This window comes from Lampetra planeri, unplaced genomic scaffold (assembly GCF_965212315.1).
Source record: "Lampetra planeri unplaced genomic scaffold, kcLamPlan1.2.h2 scaffold_1821, whole genome shotgun sequence".
NCBI lineage: Eukaryota > Metazoa > Chordata > Hyperoartia > Petromyzontiformes > Petromyzontidae > Lampetra > Lampetra planeri.
Window position 1 is genome coordinate 3,421 of NW_027614564.1, and position 21,569 is coordinate 24,989.

At 43.7% G+C, this 21,569-nt stretch overlaps 1 protein-coding gene across 1 annotated transcript; it reads right to left on the reverse strand.

Annotated features, from left to right (window-relative positions):
* Window positions 1-1,341: 1,341 nt before the first annotated feature.
* On the reverse strand, window positions 1,342-14,138 carry LOC144739973 (neuronal growth regulator 1-like). Its single transcript, XM_078622860.1, has 5 exons — window positions 14,066-14,138; window positions 13,544-13,714; window positions 12,863-12,994; window positions 3,548-3,668; window positions 1,342-1,498 (listed from the first exon to the last, which is right to left on the reverse strand). The coding sequence occupies exons 1-5, from the start codon at window positions 14,136-14,138 to the stop codon at window positions 1,342-1,344; spliced, it is 654 nt and encodes a 217-aa protein (XP_078478986.1).
* Between the last annotated feature and the right edge of the window lie 7,431 nt (window positions 14,139-21,569).

Consider the following 21,569-nt stretch of genomic DNA (forward strand, 5'->3'; position numbering starts at 1 on the left):
GTCACATTAAGACCGGCCACTGGAGGATCTGAGACGGGCCTTTGATGCTCTTTGTGCATCGACAAACAGGAGAGAGCAGCGCGTCTTTGACAACTGCCGAGAGTAGAGAAACGTCTTTCAGTACGCCGAGTCTCTGGCCTGCTCGGGACAATGTTATCATCAGAGGGGGCAGCGCGGCTGGTGAATAATTGAATTCACCTGTTCATATTTCATCTCTGAATACATTTAAACTGATATGTTTCACCCATCTTTGCTCTGAAACATTCAGGGGAAATCCCCGACCCCGACTGCCTGCTGCTTGTCTTTGGGGCTCGACGGGCACGTCGGTGTTTGAACACCACAAATACCGAGACTGGGGAACACGCTGGGGAAGGTGTTGTAGACGCAACACAAGGAGGAAAAGTTTCTTGTTGGAAGTGTCTGAAAGTCACATCCCACACAGGTACAAGGTGGATCCAGGGAGAGGAGATGATCCACTAGAAGGAGTCTGTTTGTGACTGGACTGAGTCACTGGTGCTCCTGGCACCTTCTGTCAGGACCATCCCTGGACCTGTTGTTGTCCTATTATACGTCAGGGGGCCATCAGTGCATCGAATGAATCTCAGCCTTTGGTGTTAAGAATCAAACCCAACGGACTCATCCATGACCCAGCTACACAAGATGTACTGTAGATGTACTGTAAACCTGAATCAAGGTTTCCACCTCTTCAAGCTCAAAGCTCCTTATCCAAAGTTTTGACTCAGCTCCACCTCCGTGATTGCAGGCTTTCATAAAATACACGTCATTGCAGAAAACTTTGCTGGAACATATCACAAAGACGCACCTCCGACTAGGTCTGAATTCACTTCTGTAAATGTGGCTTTGTGCTGAATATTAAACCAGAACCTTCTGCAGCACATCAGTGGCACATCGGCTCTTTGAGCTGGATGACACTGAAAACGGTGAAAGGGATGAAGACGACTGACCTGAGCGCAGGGAGCCCCCGTTGTTCATCAGATACTCCTGATGTCTGTCTAATGTCTCCGATCCAACAAACAAACAAACAAACCCACACACAGCCATCATAGACGACCAACTTTCAGCACACCAAAGGCTGCAAATGAGGCAGGAACAGAAGAAACCACGTCTACCTCACATGTGGGCGAGCAGTGGCAGCGCTGCGTTAACTTTGGTGGGTTTATTGGTGGGGTTTTTTTTCACCTTGTCAAAGCACAGATGATAGAAAAAAAGCCTTTGTGCTCACAAACTCTCTTTTCACACACACAACAACTCTTTCGGCCCACCGAGTCGTCACCACTCCGGTCAGCAACAAGCAGGCACGATAACGAGCAGGTACAACGCCTACTTACGAATGACTGCCATGCTGGCGTTGGCCGTCCCGAGCTTGTTGGTGGCGACGCACGTGTAGTTCCCGTAGCGGTCCTCTGTCATGTTGGTCACTGTGAGGACTGATCTGGAACTGAGGCTCTTGATGTCGATTCCCTGACCCTTGATAATCCTGTAGACAGAGCACAATCACAACAAGCTCTTTCCTCCTCACCCTCGTACACAAATGTCACCGGTGAAGTGGCAACGGCAGCGCAAATGTTTGTCATCCGCAGCAGAGCTTCACACTGAACGGCACTTCATCACCCTCTTCAACAGATGTATTTATTCCTTGGCTTGACACGTTCGCCTCGGAAAGACGCTTGAAAGACTGAGAACGGAGAGGAATGACCCAGAGGTGAAGCAGCTGGGTGCCACTTGACATGTTGTTCATCTCTCTGTTGCAGATGGAGGAGGATTACAATAAAACCCCTTTTCCATTTGTCTGGCAGTTGTGTTGTTAAACTGACGAGGAATTCATTGTTTACTTCAGTGGCTGTGATCATCCTTCACAGGTTGGATATTAAATTTCACAGTAACAACATATGCTGTGCATTCTCATCATGGGACGACTGCAGATATGACAGCTGAGTTTGTTTTTATCCGTGGGGTTCCTGCTACAGTTTCACAGTGGGGAACATTGTGAATCCTGGGCTTGGGAATCCAAGGGCAAGGACATGGAAAAGCTAAGAGCTTGAAAAAAATAAAATAAAATAAAATAAAATAAAATAAAATAAAATAAAATAAAATAAAATAAAATAAAATAAAATAAAATAAAATAAAATAAAATAAAATTTGTTGGCAGGCTGATTGAAAAAAAGGACAAATATTTAAATTCATTAGCTTAATATCATTGGGCATACTTTAGTTTGATGGCTGAACAAAGTAGTCATAGTCAAAAACAATCAGTTGTGTTAAAGTGGAGCTGCACCATCATGCAGAGAAAAACGTTGGGAAGGAAGAAAAACATGCTGATGTGGTGGTACGCCACCACAAATCAATTAACCCTGCCGGAAAACCTGCAGTTAAACGGAGAAGATACTCAAGGTAGAATGTATTTCTGTTTGCCTGCGGTGCTGATCAGCTCATGCATCATGTCGGGGTGGAAAAGAAGTATTTTAATGGTTCATTATACCGTGGTGATCAACAACAGGTTTTGTCACCTTGCTGCATGTCCAGCACTTGACTTTAACTTTTTTCGACCATGAAACGAGGATTCTGGCTGATCTCAGGTGCAGCCAGTGGGCTGATCAATCTCCCACAGCAACGTCCTCACATGTCAGCTGAGCTGGTTGTGTTGTTGACTAGAGATTTTAGCATGAGATTGTGTCTTCTCTTGGTCAATACACACACACACTCACACAGTGAAGCTGTACAGAAACAAATGAAGTATCCACACAGTCCGAACATGAAATCAAGAAATCAACATTTAGCCGTAGAAGAAGTCACGGAATAAAGTCCTTGAATTAAGTAAAGACCTGAATCATACCAAGTTGCCTCCTTAGCAATTTGAATAAATTGAATCCACCCCATAATTACAATTATCACAGTGTGAGCTGATGATTGAGACTGTGCTCACCAGGAGTGGGTAAATGATGGGTAATGGGCTAATTTGGTTTTTAAATTCAAGAATTGACACTTGAATTTACACCGACTGACGTATATGCTGAGGGTGATTTGAGGGTTTTCGCTCCGAGGCAAACATCAGCAGAGTGAGGGCAGGACACACATGACTTGGAGGAAGAAGAATTTTCTTTGGAGAAAAATAAACATTTTTCTGTCGCGAACCTTTCGGTGAAATTATTGGACTTGAAATTGTAACTGATAAACACAACACGCCGTAAACATCATCATCACTAGGACACTTTCCAGCGGTCGTATTAGCTTCTTGGTAGTTCTCGGACTGACCGCTGCAGCCACACATTTCATCTTCCTCTCCAACAGCTCGTTTAGCACATGCGAGCGCAGCCACTTATCGATTTGGATGGCGACTGGTGTCGCCGCTGGAGACCAGCTGCTGCACTCAGCGGCAAGTGACGCCACGTTTTTATTCTTGACGGCCACTTAGAAAAATGACTATATATAGGATATATCTGCCCCTTTGTTACCAACTCTGGTTTAAAAATAAAAAAGGTAGGTGTAGAGTGTATTTGTGGCGCAGATCTTGTCTCAGTCAGCTCACCTTTTCTCCCCCTTGTACCACTCAAACGTTGGAGAAGGCACAGCGGCCGCCTCGCACCTTATCAAGGCTGTGCGTCCCAGGCCGACTCCGTTGCTTTTAATCTCATGGATAGATGGGGCAACTGGAGGAAAAGAGAGTCACAAAGTAAGTAGGAGACACAACAACTGTATTAGACTTTGTGGAAGAACAGTCCGCAGATAGCGTCCTTGAATTCAAACAGTGAGCAACAAAAGGAACTTGAGAACCTTTAACATCCTGGTCAGAATCTACAGCGGAGGAGGCGAGAGGGCATTCAGCCCCAATTTTAGGAAAATGAAATGAATTTCACTGCATGGCGATAAATGGCTTAATGGAAGTTCAAAGACTCTGTGGCGGGGGCAGGTTCTGTGAATGCACAATGAGGCTCTTTCATGTGCAGAAATGTGGTGTAAATCTCTCTGCCACTGTCGGGAGGGCAGCTTTACATTTGGAGGGTCTCGAAGGCGAAGCAGGTCTTGTGTGCGTAAAATATTTACCCTGCTTAAAAGAAAACAGCCTTGGAAGAAATAAATGGGTGAATTCAAGTGAACCGGCATTCTAACAATTGTGTTTTGTCCGATCCAGATGAGGGATGGACAGAGGCCCTGGGGCAGCGGCCCTCATTAAAACACAAAATGCGCTAACTGTTTGACAAGATATTGTGGATGTCAGGCCGAGTTCAGGGAGGATAAAGCACCAACTAAATAAGATGCCCCTGTAGGAAGCGCCCTGGCTGTAAGAACTCACTGCACATGTTGTTTAGCGCTGACATGCAATTACCTCGCTGGTTTCCGTGTTTCTCCGTTGATTAAACAAGAAACAGGCGAATCTTAATAACACACGGGGCTTATTCCGACACGTGTCGCGTAAACCTGGCTCGCCTCCACAGAGCCTGACAAAACGATGGCATTCCGAGCGTCTGATCAGACGCACATGTGACGCTACGGTGTTAATTACTGACTCCATTCGTACAGATTGTAATTAAAAGCATAAGACACACGGACGAGTGTCCAACTCCTCAGATCGGTCCTGCTGCTTGCAGTAAATCGCCTGATTAGGTCGAAAATAAATCTGTCAATCAAACGACAGTTCTGCAGTGAAAGAAAACGAGAGATGCACAAACACACATCAAACTCTAAACTAATTCGGTTTAACACAGTGTCTTCAACGTCCATTTATCTTTTTTTTCTTTTCTAGATGCCTGTGTTTTAAACCCACTTGTAGTTTTTTAACGTATTTTACATCGGCCAGAGTCTGTAGTGTTCATTTTTTAATATTATTTTTGTGAAGCACTTTGAATCACCTCATTGTTCTAATGTGCTACACAATTAAACGTACCTTGACTTGTTTGGATGTTGATCATTTCATTTTCTGAACCATTACACCAATAATTGGAAATTTGGAAAACACTGAACAGCATTGAAGTCAACAGTTGGCGGAGAGTTCTTTGGGACATATTGTACCCATTTATTGAACATTATTCAGATTCAGTATTTGAGTCACACACTATCAGTTTGAGCATATTGTACTTAGTGTTTGACTATAAACCCGCTCAACATCATCTAGATCTGATAAAAAAATGAATATTTTATGCTCCTGACGTAGGTCAGAGCTGCAGCAGAGGGGCTTGGCAAAGTGCCTGCAACCCTCCACATCCATTTGGAAATGAATCTAATGGGTGACTTCAGTGACAAGGACTGCTTCCCTGGAAAACACCACCTCTGCTACTATCTGGTACTAAACTCCTCACCGCAACAGGGAATGATGAATATGATGAATGAAACATTAGCATCTTACAGCGTAGAACGTGACTTCAAGAGGCGCATCGCTCATCGTTCACGTCTGGGTTTAATTTGATTACAGACTAGAGTATGAACACCGGTGTCGACACCTTCCCTCCACACGCCGTAGACAGATGAGGTGGGATGCGACGGATAGGTTCGCTGTGAAAAAGACGCAGGCGAGCATTTCTACGTGGCGTGTGATCATGGAGGAGAGGCCGGCGAGGTGCCGGAGCTCTGTGATGATGAATGCCCTTCCACCAACCTTCCTCTGCAACATAATGAGCACACTCATACGACTAGTGTCTGTTGATTTTCTGTCCCCGCATCAGGTGCCAATTATACAGCTTTTTCCCTCTTCTGTGGATGAGCTGAATAATTTGAAGGACTTCAACTGGTAAATCAAGCGATGGGTTATGTTGGGGCTTCTATAGTTCATTTATCACTGCAGGAGCCATACCGGGGGGGGGGTGGAAGTAGACCTTGACCATCTGTGGGAACGTGCGTGTATGTACACCGGTATTTTCTATGGAACGTCCATTTTTTTGTTTTTCTTTTTACTGACATTCAGGGACAGAAATAAACATTTACATCCGGAATGTTCCTCTTTAAGAGAAAAGACATGATAAACATGAAGATCAGCATGTAGAGTGCTTTGATTTAGGGTGTTTTATGCTAATATGTCTGCAGACATACACATGCATACTTAACGTGTGTGGTCTGAATGAATTGATGAATGAATTCGTAATGAATTCACACCTGACAAACAAACACAATGTCACTCTCTCGTCTTCTAAATGTCCATCCAGGTGGGTCATCCACATTCCCAGCTATCACCATCATCCGCTGTCACGGTAACGTCATGATGGGTGTCGCATGTGTGTCGGAGGACATGGAACGGACAGAAAAGGAAGTGAGCGATTCGATCGATGTCACTGGACGTTGGGTTCAACCGAGAACGACCACCAGTGGGCCCTTTCAAAAGGAGCCTTTCAGGTGGCTATTGTTGTTATTATTATTGTTATTATTATTATTATTATTGTTCCTGTTTTGGAAGTGAGAGCAGGATGACCTGTTCCTTTTTCCTTAGTACAAAACCACTGAGCCACGGTGTGCTACTTTTTACAGTTCCTGTTTACAGCTGAACCAGATTACCAGTCTCCATCATTATTTGCATCGATGAAATCTCAGGAAAAAGATTTCCCACAAGATCTGACTATAATCCACTATATCATCTTCTAGATCCCACTACACATGTACTAAAGAACACTAAATGTCACTCTTGTGTTTGACTAGGGTACAAATACAATCACCAATGTTTATTTCCTACTTTACTATAAAGCCTCCTCGTATCAAACAGACATTTATCATTTGATGCAGTGAAGCTTAAACATCCAAAGACTGGAACAGCAAGAAAAACTACACTGGTGAGGAGGGAAGAGGGCTTCACGTGATCTAGTGGGAGCTCCCGTGTTTCCTATCTAAGGCACCTTTCAGAAAAGTTAATCAAAGATTTCCATTCCGCCCAGCTGAAGAAATAAAAGTCGTTTGGGACCAAGCCTTTGTCCTTCTCACCGCTTAGGTCAGGCAAATTTCAGAAAATGAGAAAATAATTCCTGTGGTTTTATAAGGTGTTTCAGAGTGTTCAGAGTTTATATGCATATCAATAATATCAAGTTTTTTCCAATTTGGCTTCTGGCATTTAGATCTGTTAAGACAGATCACACCCATAAAACCTGCTCTATCCAATAATTCCAATTTCGACTTGCTGGCATGTCCTATATCATCATAGGAGGTAAAATACACCGTCAGGATGTGGAGTGTAATGCAGAGCAGTGCACTAAAATCATGAAGGCCCAATAATCCAGGTAATTTAGTGTCCTGAGAATGCTGTGGTGGGGCTGTAAATCACAGCTGGAGACATGGTGACTCCCCCAGACGGGGGTGAGGGGGTGGGTCTAGAAATAGCATAAGCGTGGCAGAGCAATACATTCGGCTCGAAGTCGGCGGCTGATGAAGAAAGGCCATTTCCATCACGAGGCAAATGTCATCACATGTGCATTCTGGCTTTGTCAACAGAGACAATGTCCACGAAGGGAACAAACACAAGCACGTGTGTTTGACATCGGGCTCCCCCTTCATGTGACGGCTTCACCGGCAAACGTCACGTGACCGTTGATTAATTGGTGCGCTTCAAGACGGGAGGTGATTTATTTAGATGCAGACTATTGTTTGCCGGCAAAACCCCGAGAACGTAGGCCTTTTTAATTAAAAGATCAATTAATATCCCTACCTCTTCAGTCAGATTTGAGAACGAGTTTTGATTGCAATTAAGAAATGGACTCATCAGTGCATGACTTATCAGCTTCCACACACACACACACACACACACACACACAGAGTTCCACAGTTCCCCCACCGCCATCAGTGGGCTTCATTGTCCCGTTTTGTCAGTCAGGAATGGTTCTGCTGCCAAGATTTATTAATTCATTAAGATTTCTATTCAGAACAGCTAGGGAACATTGTGTTCCTCCTTTCTTTCGCCCCCCCCCTCCCCGACAATGAAAGGCATATAAATAACCAGCTTAGTATGGAGGATTGTGTGGATCCACGAGGGATTCGATCTATTGTCGGTGGTTAACACCAAATGGTTTAAGGTACACAAATCCCCACCTATCTGCTTCAATACACGTATGAAATGATCGAGTTAATAGATGAAGGCCACACTACGACACGACACGTGTACGTATCAAAGGGGTATTGTGTGCGCGCACAATCCATCCTCATGAACGCAGACACAACACTGAGCGGCTGAGAGAAGAGAACATTAGAAATGTTAGATGAATAAAGTCCTTTGGAGGCGTCGGGAAGAGGCAGCCCACGTGTCAATGTGAAGCGTCTATTCTGCAGATAGCGCTCACTTATCCATCACTGAGCTCATGCAGAGGGATCCAACTAGCAGTCAGGACAAGGTCGAGGGGCAGATTTCCATCCCAACCGCCCCAGGGCTCCACTGGCTCTCCTCTACGTCGGATGGAGTCAGGATCCTACGAAGTCCCTTCTTCTGCTGACGTCCAACTACTTAGTTTAATTACAGTTTAATATTCTTTATCTCACACAGTGTGTAGGACACACATTTAATCAGATGTGAAATATCTCATGCTTTGTACGGTGATTTTAATGAGGACTGTTAACGCTGTGCAAACAAGCAGAACAGGCACATTAAGTGCTGTTTACCTTCTTGTCAGAACCTGACACTGTTCTATGATGTACTCGCTGCTGACCACAGCGAAACAAGTTTGGCCTGTTATTTATTCCAGATGATCACGACTCCCTTTAACCACTCTGACACGGGAGTCAGAGGAGCGTTTGTGGGCGTGTCTACAAGAGCCTGACTTGAATGCATAAAACAGGCCCAGCAGAGGGGGGCTTCAGAGGAAACAAACAACAGAAAGACAAGGTGAATGGCAATCATGCTCAGAGAGTTCTACAGCAGAACCTGCTGACAGACGCACACTGTCAATTAATTAAAAAGGATCACAGCTTTTGTGGGCAAATTACTGTAATCAGGAACTCAAGTTTTTCTTCAAAGCACTGGGAGAAGGATTCTCAGCAGGACCGGCAGGGTCAGGTTGTTGTTTAAGTCATTTCACGTAAAACTCACACATTGATCACTAATCCAGTAGCTGTGTGGAAATTAACATTTGGATGAATATCGTGCTCTGTTATGTCGACAATACACAGAAACACGTGATATAAACATGAGAAAATATTAATAATAGAACATTTGGTTCAATCAGTTGCAACTGTGCATTTCTTTGCCTCCAGTTTCATATCAAACATTCACATTCCCAGCGTCTGTCACCTCCCTCCAGGCGACTGGATGTGCGTACACCTCCTTGTATGGTGTTCATTGGCCATCAGTGGTGGAGGTGGGGGGGTGGTTATGCAAATTGCTGATTACCGGGAGCGGTTTCTGATGGATTGGCGTTCATGATCTACACATGTGTTAACGATCAGATCCCAGTTCCTTGCGGCGTTCATGAATACGGAGGAGGTTTTCAGTCGACTCGGCTTTTAGGTGTAAATCTACACAGATTTACTGCCGTTTGTGAACGAGGCCCAGTGTTTGTATCAACGTGCTGGGGGGAGACGGTGAGGCTTTGACTCTAAGTATGAGGAGAGGTGATGAGCAGATACAAGACAAGTGGTTGTCGGTGTCTTTTCCACGTGTGCCAAAAGTTTGCGCGAACTGTCAAATCCCATCTTGTACCATGATAGTGTTCAAACTGTGGCGTCGCTCATGCATTGAGGAGGGGGAACAGACACGTCTCTTTGAAAGGAGGCTGCTCTGCAAACTACAAAGGAAGGTCAAACACACGTTTGATTTCCCCACTTGAAAAGGAAACAGGTTTGTGTTATTGTTTGTCTGTTGTAGTCAGTGATGGACGCCTTCGTTCGACAAGGTGGCGTCATTAATTAATCAAAGGTTGGTTTCGTTGTTGATATCTAAAGCGGTTTCCGTCTCATTCAGCCACCAAGACGTGAGATTTATACCTTTGATTCACGCTGAGCAACAGAGCCTCTGCCAGTAACCTGCAGGGAGGATGAATATGCAAATTTAAAAAACAAGTCAGAGATCAAATTTCCTCCCTCAGCCAAACTGGGCTTGTAGACAACGTGTGGCCAGCGTGCGACCCTCGGCGTGAAGGCCAGCAGTTGGCTTTAGCTGATAAAAAGTATTCAGGTGCCGTTCATTCATCACCAGGAGAACGCCATCGGCAGACAAGTGATTCAATTACCGCCGTCTGATGAGCGTAGTGTTTGGAATTTAAACACAGGTCAGACAGACTGGACCCGACATGTGGAAGCGGCTGCAAACAGCGGTGGCTAAAAAGCCTCGACCGCTAATTCATCATATCATAGAAAGCCAAATGGCAGGATTAGTGTTAGCGAAGGTCTGCTGTTATTAAAACTCCACGCTGGAGCTTAATTTTGTTTTCATTACTTTGGTTTGCTTATTTTAATTAGTGGCCTTAATCTGCAATTAGCCCAGAGGTCAACTACACTCTTAAAAAAATGAATCGTTTTAAAAGCAGAGAGAAATATGCGAGTTTGTTTGGACATGTCTTTAATCAGACCGTTAACCCATGAAATGTCAGTGTCGCTCACGACCGTGGTGCATTATTAGAGGAATAAAAAACAGACGGTGCATTCATGACTGACTGATGTTCAGGCGTTAGCTGCTGATAAGACGACAGACGCAGGGTCGGCGGAAGCAGACACGACGACCTGATGCATATTGTAACAGCAAAATCATGTACAAATATATAAACATGTACAAATAAAGAGACTAAATCAGTCATTTTCTGTCATTGCAGGTTTCAAGAAAATACATAGTTCCATGAAAAACATCTTTTCGAAATGACACCTGCGCAATTTCACTGACAACACTAAGATAGGGGGCCGATTTTATACGAGAAGAATGTGTGTCTGCACAGAATATATATATTTTTTGCTTCCAGCTATATAATTATCCAGTGGTGTTTGAATTTCATCAGCATCTTTATCTTCATTCAGACTGCCGTACGGAGCCCTGATTACTATCCCATGCTTGTGGAAGCAGCCTGATGTGTGACAGCAGAGCATGAATGACAGAGGATCAGGACCCGGTCCAAATTATTCCCCATCACAGATGGAGATTGGCTCCAGAAGGCAGCAGAGACTGGCCACCAGCTGACGAGGGCTGGATTCATATTCCCAAACGGACACGGGAGCTGTGAGCGACTTGTGTTGTATTTCATTTTATGGACTCCACCGGGTTTACATGGTCGTCACATGTGCAGGGATCAACAGGGCAGGAGGAGCGTCAGTGACAACAAACAGGATCATGTCACTAGTCATGGTTTGATCAGGGACAAACTGTTTCATCTTCTTCTGTCATCTGTGACCTTGTACACACATATATCATTTCTTTATTAGTCCTGGGAGGAATTATTAGTGAATAATACATGATAGATATGTGATATATGATATCTAAGATGATTAAGGCTTCATACTGACCAACTCAAACCTGAGGAAGAATTCCCACTGGGAAAGTTGTGGGATAGTTTGGAGATTTACATTGTACTCAGACAGTCTGTCTTCTCCGGGGTTTAACTAATTACCGCAAACCAATCGTTTGAGTCATGCTCTGCAAGACTGATTGAATGTTTGCTTGAGTTACCCGCAAAATCCCTGTACAGTATCTCTCACCCCAATAACTTATGTCTCCACATAGACGGTGGGACTGTCTGCTCAGAGGGTGTGAGACGTCTCGCTCCTCTTGGATTAATAAGAGCATTTAGATCGGCTCAAAAATGGGTCGGTATTGATCTTACAACAGGCTTTTTCACTTAGTGTCTGAAAGAGAAATTCTGGGATGGATTTCAGTGAACAAAGCCTCCCTTCAGTGTATTCACTCAGGATCCTGCAGCTGCTTTTGAAATAAATAACCAACAAATTGTCTATATGTGGAGCTGAACACCATTCCATTCACACAGGAAATGTGCCACACTGCAGCTCGACCAGATTCGACAATTAACCGAGATCCATTTTGTTGGTGTTTTTACATAAGAAGGCAGTTTGTATTTTGTAAATAAATACGCCCGCTACTGAATTCAGCTTGTCGTTATTTGTGAGCAAACTCAAAAGCCACTAATATGCGGTCCAAATCAATAAGAAACAATGAGTAGCTGATCAGTGGAAGGGACTGCTCTGTAGATCCGGCGGCGGTCCGGATCCCACATCACGACAACTACAGAACGTCAATTTAAAATGCTACTTCCGACTATGACAAGCTTTTTTTTGTATCGTTGTATCTTCTTCATTGTGTCGTTTCACTTGTTTCACGTGGTGCAGTTATAAAAACGGACCCGTAAAACTACTCAAGTCAGGCGGTCACGTCGATAAACGACATAATTTACAACTACGCTACAATGAACAAGAACGACAGATTTAAATGCAAAAACTGGTGAAATAAACGTGTTTCTCACCATCTCAATCTGCCAAGAGCGACATTGTGCACAGGCCATCAATGCAGAGATCTCCATCAATAACAATAACAAAAAAAGCATTTTGAAAAAGAAATGGAAGGCAGCTTTCCTTCTTCCTACCTCCTTCATGGCCACGCCAGCCGGAGCCCTGTATCATTCATTAATGCCACAGCTCCTCATTACTGTCTCCTTACACTTTTAAAAGACTCATTACCTGCATAATGGAATAGTGCTCAGAACAGCCAGACCTTCCCTTAGTGTGAATTAATCACCTATATGCACAGACAAAAAGGGAATTCTCACATTAAATATTAAAAAACTTGGAGTTTTTCCACTTTCTCAAACTTCTGGAAGGTGTACTGTCGTGATGTGCACCAACAGGGACATGACATCGGCCTCATTGAAGACTTCCCCGCTGTCTTTCATGCGCCTGCTGGCCAGTGTGGAGAAACGGACGAGGAAGTACAAAGAGACAGACTTACAATTGACTGTGACTTTTACTGTTTTGCTGTCAGGAGAGGCGATGTCATTTAAAGCACTGCATTCGTAGTCTCCAGCCTGGTCCCTCGTGATGCCGGTGATGTTAAGATATTCACCACTGTCATACTTCCTGGCTGCGAATACAGAAAAGGAGAGCGCACTTGTTAACATTTGCCTACAGAGAATACAAATATGGTCCACAAACACATGCACATATTCAGCATTCACACCGTATGGACGAGGGCAACGGGCTTCTGTGGTCGGTGTGTGGAGAGCTTTCAGCTCTCAGGAAAAGATGTGAGGCGATTAAACAGTGAATTACCTTCCTTTCAGCTGAAAACGGCAGCACATCAGCAGTGCATTGATCCAATCATACTGCTAGTATGCTGTCAGAAAATGAAATATATGCATGTTTCCGGTCCCATTCATGACGGGCGACGTGCCACACCGAGGAGGTAGAGCTGCATGCTGGAGGATCAGTGCTTCACAACAAGAGGACAAGTTCAAACGCAGCACCAGCGACGGACTGTAGGGGGCACTCTGACAGGGCTGTGAGGCCCCGACGCCAGAAAGACATACAATACAAATATAAGCTACTGTTAATCCCTGTCCATGAAAGCCGATATTGTGCAAACTCACTTCTAGCTGGAACAGTGACCCATCAATTCATTGACCAACTCCACTTCTGGAGCCACAGCCGGCTCCCACTGGACGAGAAGCAGGGTCCGTCCAGGGCAGGGCACCAGTCAGACACACAGCTGACAGATAAACATTGACACTGGCGTTGACACGGGCAGAACATTTAAAGGCACCAAACATCCCCGGCTGCATGTGTTTGGTCTGTGGGAGGAAGCCTGATGAGAAGCAGGCACACACGGAGAGAACAGGCACAAAAACAAATCGGTATGCTCACTGAGCAAACGCCTAACTGCTAGAAGGGCTGTTTGTGATAATGGTGAGCTTTCCCCAACAATCTCATATCTGATAGAAGTGACACAGCATTCAATAATACGTATACATAACATATATTACAAAAACTAAATAATTCAAGTGTGACTGATTATTTCACAATTGAAACAGCAGCTTGGAACAGAATCAAGCAAAACTGCAGCTCAAAATACTATTCAGACAGCCACACAGACCCGAGCCTGACAGCTCAGCAGTATCCCCTGAAAGAGCCAGAATCAAGAAATCCCGTGCTTTACCAGCAGAAATACGGACGGCCATGCTCTGCTGCCAGTCCTCCCTTTGAGTGTGCTGAATTCTCAGAAATGTCATTTCTGCTACAGTTCTGGTGACTTTTTACTGAAATCATCAATCAACTGAAAGTCTCAGCAAAGATGTCATCTAGGTAAACAAAATGATTATATCAGAGCATACATGAGACGTTTGTGACGATGCATCGACCATGTACAGTACTTACAGAGCCAGGACAGACAGATCAGACAGATAGATGGATAGACAGATAGATTCACTTCGCTTCTGTGCCACAAACCGCCTGCACAGTCCCCGCTGGCTTCAGTAATACATCCAGAATGAAATTATGATGGACGGAGAGAGATCAGATATCACGTGTTTGACTGTCCGTCTCCTACCGACAACGGACGTGAGGACCACACCTCTCACACAGCTGCAGGAGCAAAGAAAATAAACCAGTCGTAAATAGTCGGAAAGATCTTAGTCTGACGCCCATTGGAACAATGCTGCTTAGAAAGCGATGTCACATCATCATCATCATCATTTAACAAAAGCACATTTCACTGTGAACTGGAAAAATGTGTGTTTATCCTTTTTTTAAAGTTTTGTTACATTCTTGTGCTGACTGACTTGTTTTGTATTTAAACTTGTATTTTTGTATTTGTGTTACTTACTACTTAAAAATAAATATACATTTCATCAACAGCCTCTGCACGCACACACACACACACACACAGACACACACACACACACGGGTGGAAAAACCTGGTTGACCTATACACATCTGTTAATGCGCTGCTCATTGTATTTAACTATAACTGGGAATTACAATGCCCAGAGCTCTGGGGGGAAAAAACGACTTAGTGCACTGGAGTCTTTTACCAGGAACTGAAAAGAACTGACCCATGCATGTTCACCATCACATGAACCAAACCTCTGGATCAGCGGTGGCTCTTTCTGAGGTCCTTTTCAAATACACTCACATGCATTCTTGGGTTCATACCTAACAAAGTCATATTTCTCTGAACACAAGTAAAAGTGTGCGACTAGGTCACTGGTCCAGGGAGCTGAGTTAAGATGGCTGCTGCAGCAGGAAGGAGTTTGAAGGGAGCCAGAGACCTGGCTCGAAGACACACACACACACTTCCAAATGATCTGAATCCCTTTTGGATGGAAACAAGTCAACTGACTCCTGACATCTGTGCATGTACACGTGCAGACATGGACCAGGAAGGAACAAGTGTCTGTGCTAAAAGGAAGCACACTGCCAACCAGGAGTGAATCAAACAGGCAGGTACAACGAGGACTTGTCTTCACACTGAGCGGTTTTGATTATGATTGGAGCGAGCGTTGCAGAGACATGGCTTAATCCCTCTGTCTGTGTCCTTGAAGCCAAATTAATTTTCACACTACAGCCAAATTCTGCCGTTGAGCTGTAATAAAGATATCCAAAGTTAGTCCCGTTTGCACAAAGGGACGATATTATGAATGTTATGGAATTAGACAGCTAAAACTGGAGGAACAATCTACTGACAGTGCTGTCGCGTTCAGGCTTTGGGAGCCCCAGGGAAACGAGGGAATTCAGTTTGTTGTGGAAGATACGAGCAAAAACGACCAGGTGATTTGACAACACATGGTGGACGGGTGGCGGGAAGGAGCCCTCTGAAGTTGGGGGGCGGAGGGCGGGTCAGAGTGAAAAATCGCTGTGTGCCCTTCGATCTTCACTGGGGAGGAATGAGTGAATAAACTTAAAATGGATGCGTCATACTGTATATTTGGACGCGTACATTGATACAGATCTTTCTTCGACAAGCAGACATATTTCCATTTGGGAAAAATCTAATAAGGCTGCCGTCTTTCTTGATAAATGAAAGCCAGCCTACTCCTTACGTGGGATCTAGTTGCATTATTCTGGCCAGACAGCAAATGGTATTCCTATCGATTCGGGCAGGAGGGGGGGCTTTGCAAAGGTCACAGAAGCCATTAAACAGGAATCGCATCCTTGATATATACTTTGAAGAACATTACATGTCTAGTGCTCAACCTTGACATTAAAGTAAATAAAACCCAGAGCATTATGTACCCTGATGTATGAAAAGTGAGTGAGAAAAAAAAAGGCTCGGGGAGAACACGCCTCCTCTGTGGGGTATAAAATCATCGGGGGACCAAACAGGAATTGTGTGTTTGAGCATGCCGAGAGATATTTGAGAGACTATCAGGAGCCCCGTTCACCTGTGGCAGATGTCACTCCAAGCGAATTAAAGAAATCATAGCAAAGTTACTTTTGCATTCAGTGCAGATGCCGGCTAAATGCCGTTGCAGTAAGCAATTTCCCACATTGTGTACGGGAGCTGTGGGTACACTTCCTTCAGGGCTGCAGTACACAGATAGGGGCAGGCATCGCTGAGGAATCCATTATAGCATAGAGCAGCATTTTCTACATCAATTTATCCTTTTAATTCCGGAAAATGGAGAACAAGCCGTGCTGTTGCATTGTGGGTGCTGCCTTCTGGCCCCAACTCAAGGTGTGGGCTGGAGCTGGAGGTAGTAAACTGTACCAGGCCTGCCGAAAGACAGCCTGGCAGTTTGCCTGGATATGCAACCCCTGCACCGTTCTCTGGCTATCAATTAGAGGTCTGGGAGAGTGGAACTGGGCTACCGGAGCATCAAGTCATGACCGACTGGATGTGTTGCCACATCTGTGGCCTTTCGATTTACCTCACTGTTACATATTTAGCCAAACGCTCTGCAGGCAGGGACCCACTTTCAGACGCTGGACTCGGCACGGCTGAGAAATGTGACCTGGTGAAGAGCACAGCAGCTTGGAGAAGGCCACGGATAGTTATCACCCCTGGTGATCGCTGGGTGGATGAAGAGGACGCTAGTTTTAATAATGAGTGAATGAACATAAAAAAGACACACAAATAGTTAATAGTAATCATTAGATTAGAGTTATTAGATGAATTAGTAATAGAAAATGTGAATTTCTCTCAAGATAAAATATCTATTAATATATTATATTATTGCTTTTCTTGAAAATCACCCAGGCACAATATAGATAAGTCACACCGACAAACTAACGGCTCCTAACCTTCCAAAGTTCATCCCACTGTATCCTCAACATTTTTTAAATTCATCATACGTTCTGAACAAGCCAAAAGTCTTTTACAAAAATGGATGGAATTTTCAGAGACCCTAGAAAAAAAAAATCTTACCGGTAACTGTCATTAAATATCAGTAGTGTGGTAGTTACTTTAGACTGTTAAGGGCAAAAAATGTTCCAGACCCTTCAAAGCATTTGAGCACTTCTGTTGTTAGCGACACTCTGCTCAACAGCTGAATAGAGAAGTGTCCCACACACTGCTGTTGATGTCTGAAATTGGTATTGCAGCACCTCTCTCTTTATCTTTCACCTCCCATCATGTTTAAAACATGCTCAAGTGTCTGCTATTGAACCACACATCAGCTCATTGCCAATGATGGGGAACAGAACAAAGCTGAATGGCAGATCCCTGGTGAGGAGAGCCTCACAAACTGCTTCCAGCCATTACAGGTACAACTCAAGGCATGTAACAATTACATGCTGCTCTCACACCGGTTTCTTTGCTCGATTCTGAATGATGGTAGTTTGCTGCAATGCGTCTGGAACAGACCCAGTCTGTGCTGCCAAACGTCATGCCTTATTGCATTTTATTTTGAAATCGCTTTAACTTTACAATTTCCTGTTAACCGGTGCTTAACAGCATTTCCATGGCAACCATCTCGACTTTGTCTTAAAAAATGGCAATTCACTTTCTGTCGATTTGTTGACAGCAGTAGTAGAAGTCGGTGAAGATCCGACAGTACACCTTAACCCTTAGTTGTCCCTCTTACATTGTTTTATTCGTATCTTTGTCTATTGGTTCGAATGGTGAATCAACGGTGAATCAACGGTGAACTCAAAGTCTAGTCAAGGTGTATTGTGAGGAACGGGCATCAGTTTAAGACTCAGACGTTCATTTGCAGGCTTGCTCCTTTTCCTCTTGCTACTATTTATAGGGCAGATGAGTGTACTGAACAAAATCAAAGCATCCTGAAGTTCCTGAAGTTCCTGAAGTCACCCGACCACTGCAGCGACTCACTGCTCCCTGTGATTCAGAGCTTTTAGCCGTGTTTTGGTCCCATATGCTTTCTCACCTGCAGCACGGCAGCAGAGTTTGCCAGATGACTGAAATCAGGACGTTTTGGTCAAAGCGCTTGAATGTGATCAGTGTTCACTACAGACGAAACAAAGCGCGACAAGCAGGGAAACAAACTCCACACGAACCACACAAAAGGCTGTAGGCCAGAGTCCTGTCTGAATACCTCATTGACAACAAAGACACCGTACCTAGTACCTACTGTAACATACGTACATAGGAGTTGTGCCTCGACACTCACTGGTCTGAAACAGACTCTTGAGTTAAGACAGTCATCGTTAATTCATACTCGGCATCCTTTTCAAAAGGTCAAAGGAATTTTAGAAGCTTTGCAAACATCCAACCCACATGCACAAAGACTCAGTATTGTATAAGATAGGATAGAAGATGCATTTACTTCATGTGCACACTTAGTAAGGAAAACTATTACCACATAAACAGTGTATGGCCACACTTTGATGGCAGTTTACTGGATGGCAGGAACAGAAGTGAAGGGAAAAATGCAAAAATAAAACAGCCGGAGTGGGAAAAGGAACTTGACAGCCAGTCAGGGAAATGTATCATTCTGTCAAACTTCACTGACTCCTGCAGCCAAAGAATAGTCTGGAAAAAAAAATCAAAACAAAGCACCCACACAAAAAAACATAAAAACAAATCACTAATGGAAAAAAGGAAAAAAAGTAATATAAAAATATGTATCTCATTGCGACCCATTAAGTGGTATCATGTCAATAAAAAAAAAAAAAAAAAACACCAAACACCAATGACCAAAATCTCAATGCTGATCATGTAGGATTTGTGTTGCAAAAATCAATGGAGGTGTCACTTAGGAATTGTAGATATTAATGTCCATCGAACTGAGATTTGCATTAGTTCATGGAGGTTACACGCCCAGGCTTTAATCAGCCGACAGCCAGCTGATTGAATCACATCTGTTCACACACCAACCACATCTCCTTATTAACACCGTGGAACGATTATATCTGACTGCATTCGCTGCCGACAAAGCTTTTGTACTACTACTAGTACTACTACTACTACTAATCCTTATTTGTGTGGCACCTTTCATACATTCAGCTCAAAATGCTTTGAAAGGAAATGATTAAAACACAATAAACAGGGATAAAACAACAACAAAATAAGCCATTAAAACAGCAGTGCTGACCTTTGTCTCGTCCATTCCAGTTATCGTCAGTCTGTCTTGACTAATCGAGGGAGCATCTCAGGAGTTGTGAGTCGTCTGCGCCAGGGTTTACTTACTGTATTTACTCAATTGTAATATAATGGTCAAATATTGGCAGGAAAGTTCTTGACTGAACTGTGTAAAGACGGATTTGTGGGATGAACTGTTCAGTCGCGTTGAAGCCAAACGTGTGAAAAGCAGCCAACAGCCAGTCCTTTTCAGAGGACGCTGTTGATGAAGGGCTTCTGAAATCTTGGTGGCAGTGAGCAGCCCGAGGCCAGTGGCTATTCTGTGGCTAAGTTGAGCAGAGGTTCAAACTTTATGCAAATTTGCAGCAACTAACTTAAGCAGCAAAATGTTCCTTCATTTCCTTTTCAGTGTGACAGAGAGGGACAAACCAATGAATGCTAATAATAATAATAATGAATGGAATTGAATATTTTGAATACTTTTAATTGAACTGAACTATATATGTTTGAATAACTTAACCTGAAAACACCAAAGTACATTTTGGAGTTGGACTATTTCAATGAATATTTTAGTCTGAAAAGAACATGTGTTGTGTGCTGTTCTATTTGTCATTCAGTGTAAGGGTGTTTATTCATTTATGGTTTGAGCTGGATGTTAAAGGAAAAAAATGAAAAAAAAAAAAAAAATAAGTATTAAACAAATACAAAAACTAACACACGTTATTGTGTATCAGGAGAGAGACCTGACTGGCACCATGCAAAAACAAATAAAACAATACAGATAGGAGGCCAAGGACCGACCATGTGCCAGGAGGGACACACCCCCCTGCCAATGAGAAGGCATCTGATGTTCTTTTAGTCTGGCCCAGCATTCGACCCCGCTGGATTTATTTGGACTGTGATTGTATGTTCAGATAGCCGACTGTCAGTTGGAGAAAACTGTTCTGCGTTTCAAAGCGATTTCAGGGAAACCCAGTGACGGCTGATTAAGAGTATTGCCACTTTTCAGCGGCACCACATCCTTTGGATAACCTGCCCTTACTACAATGGCTGACGCAAAGATCCCATGGCAAATGGCTTCGCTTCTGATGTGCTTGGAGACAGCTTGTGATTACATTTAGTCCTGGACCCTTTCATTTGACCAGCATATCATTTCTTCCCTGGCACACTTCAAAGTCTGGACACTTCAAAGTAGAAGGAGCGACTACCACTCGGACTCTGAGGATGGCTCTTTTGATCATCTCCTGAAACACCCCCCACCAACGCAATCAGGCCAAGCGCACTGGAGAGGAGGAGGATTTGACAGCCATAAGATAAATGCAGTCATTCTCACAGCTATCAGATAGGCACAGCATGCTCTAATCCATTAATATGAAAATGAGGGACGACTAGATGGGGCTGGGTGGGGGCTTTGCAGCAACAGTTAAATGCTTGGGAAGGAGCTTTCAAGAAGAGGGAGGCTTCAGGATTCAGAACATTCATCATTCAATACTTACCAATAATAAAGGCAATGTTTTGAATACAAGGACCAATTGTTTATGTCAAAATGTGTGAAATTTTGTACCAGGAAGAACAAAAAAGTGCATTTGGATTTAGTTCACTGTTGCATCTGTTGGGAAAACTGTTGGGAAAAGGCGATTCATGACGTGTCTGGTAGACCTGAGATGACAGAACGCAGGTTTGTAGACTTCAGCAAACACTGATCAAACACAATCTCACGACATATTTATGAAACTCCCCATTTATGGATTGAAAGTGCAGAATAAACACAGAATAAAGATAGCATCTGAAAAAAAAGGGTTAAATTACACTTTCTTTCATGTCACAGCAACGGTCCTGTAATGAATGCAGCTTTTTCAATGATTCCTAAAATGCACCAGAATTGAAAACTAACACACACTAACACATTTTTATTCAGATTAAGTAGGTTATGTGTGGATAACTGTCATCTTGATAAACCAGCACTTAAGATAACAAGAGTAAACACAAGAAACAAAACAACTTGTTACGCTAGTTCAGTTGTAAACACGTTAGCTTGGAGTTCATACGTCATGACAACAGTCAGTTAGACTGTTTGTGGAGAAGCACCCTGACTGCTCCGACCCCACCACCCTCGTCATAGTTCCATGTCATCATTTAAGAGAAAAACAAAAAGGGGCGGGTACACGTGGCCCCGAAATGG

Bases quoted from the DNA above. Each gene is read 5' to 3' on its own strand.
- LOC144739973 (XM_078622860.1), bottom strand. From the start codon at position 14,138: ATGACATTTCTGAGAATTCAGCACACTCAAAGGGAGGACTGGCAGCAG. The intron at 12,995-13,543 runs GTGGAGTTGGTC...CTGTATTCGCAG, and splicing joins AGCCGGCTGTGGCTCCAGAA to CCAGGAAGTATGACAGTGGT. The intron at 3,669-12,862 runs GTAAGTCTGTCT...CTTTTCCTCCAG, and splicing joins AGTAAAAGTCACAGTCAATT to TTGCCCCATCTATCCATGAG.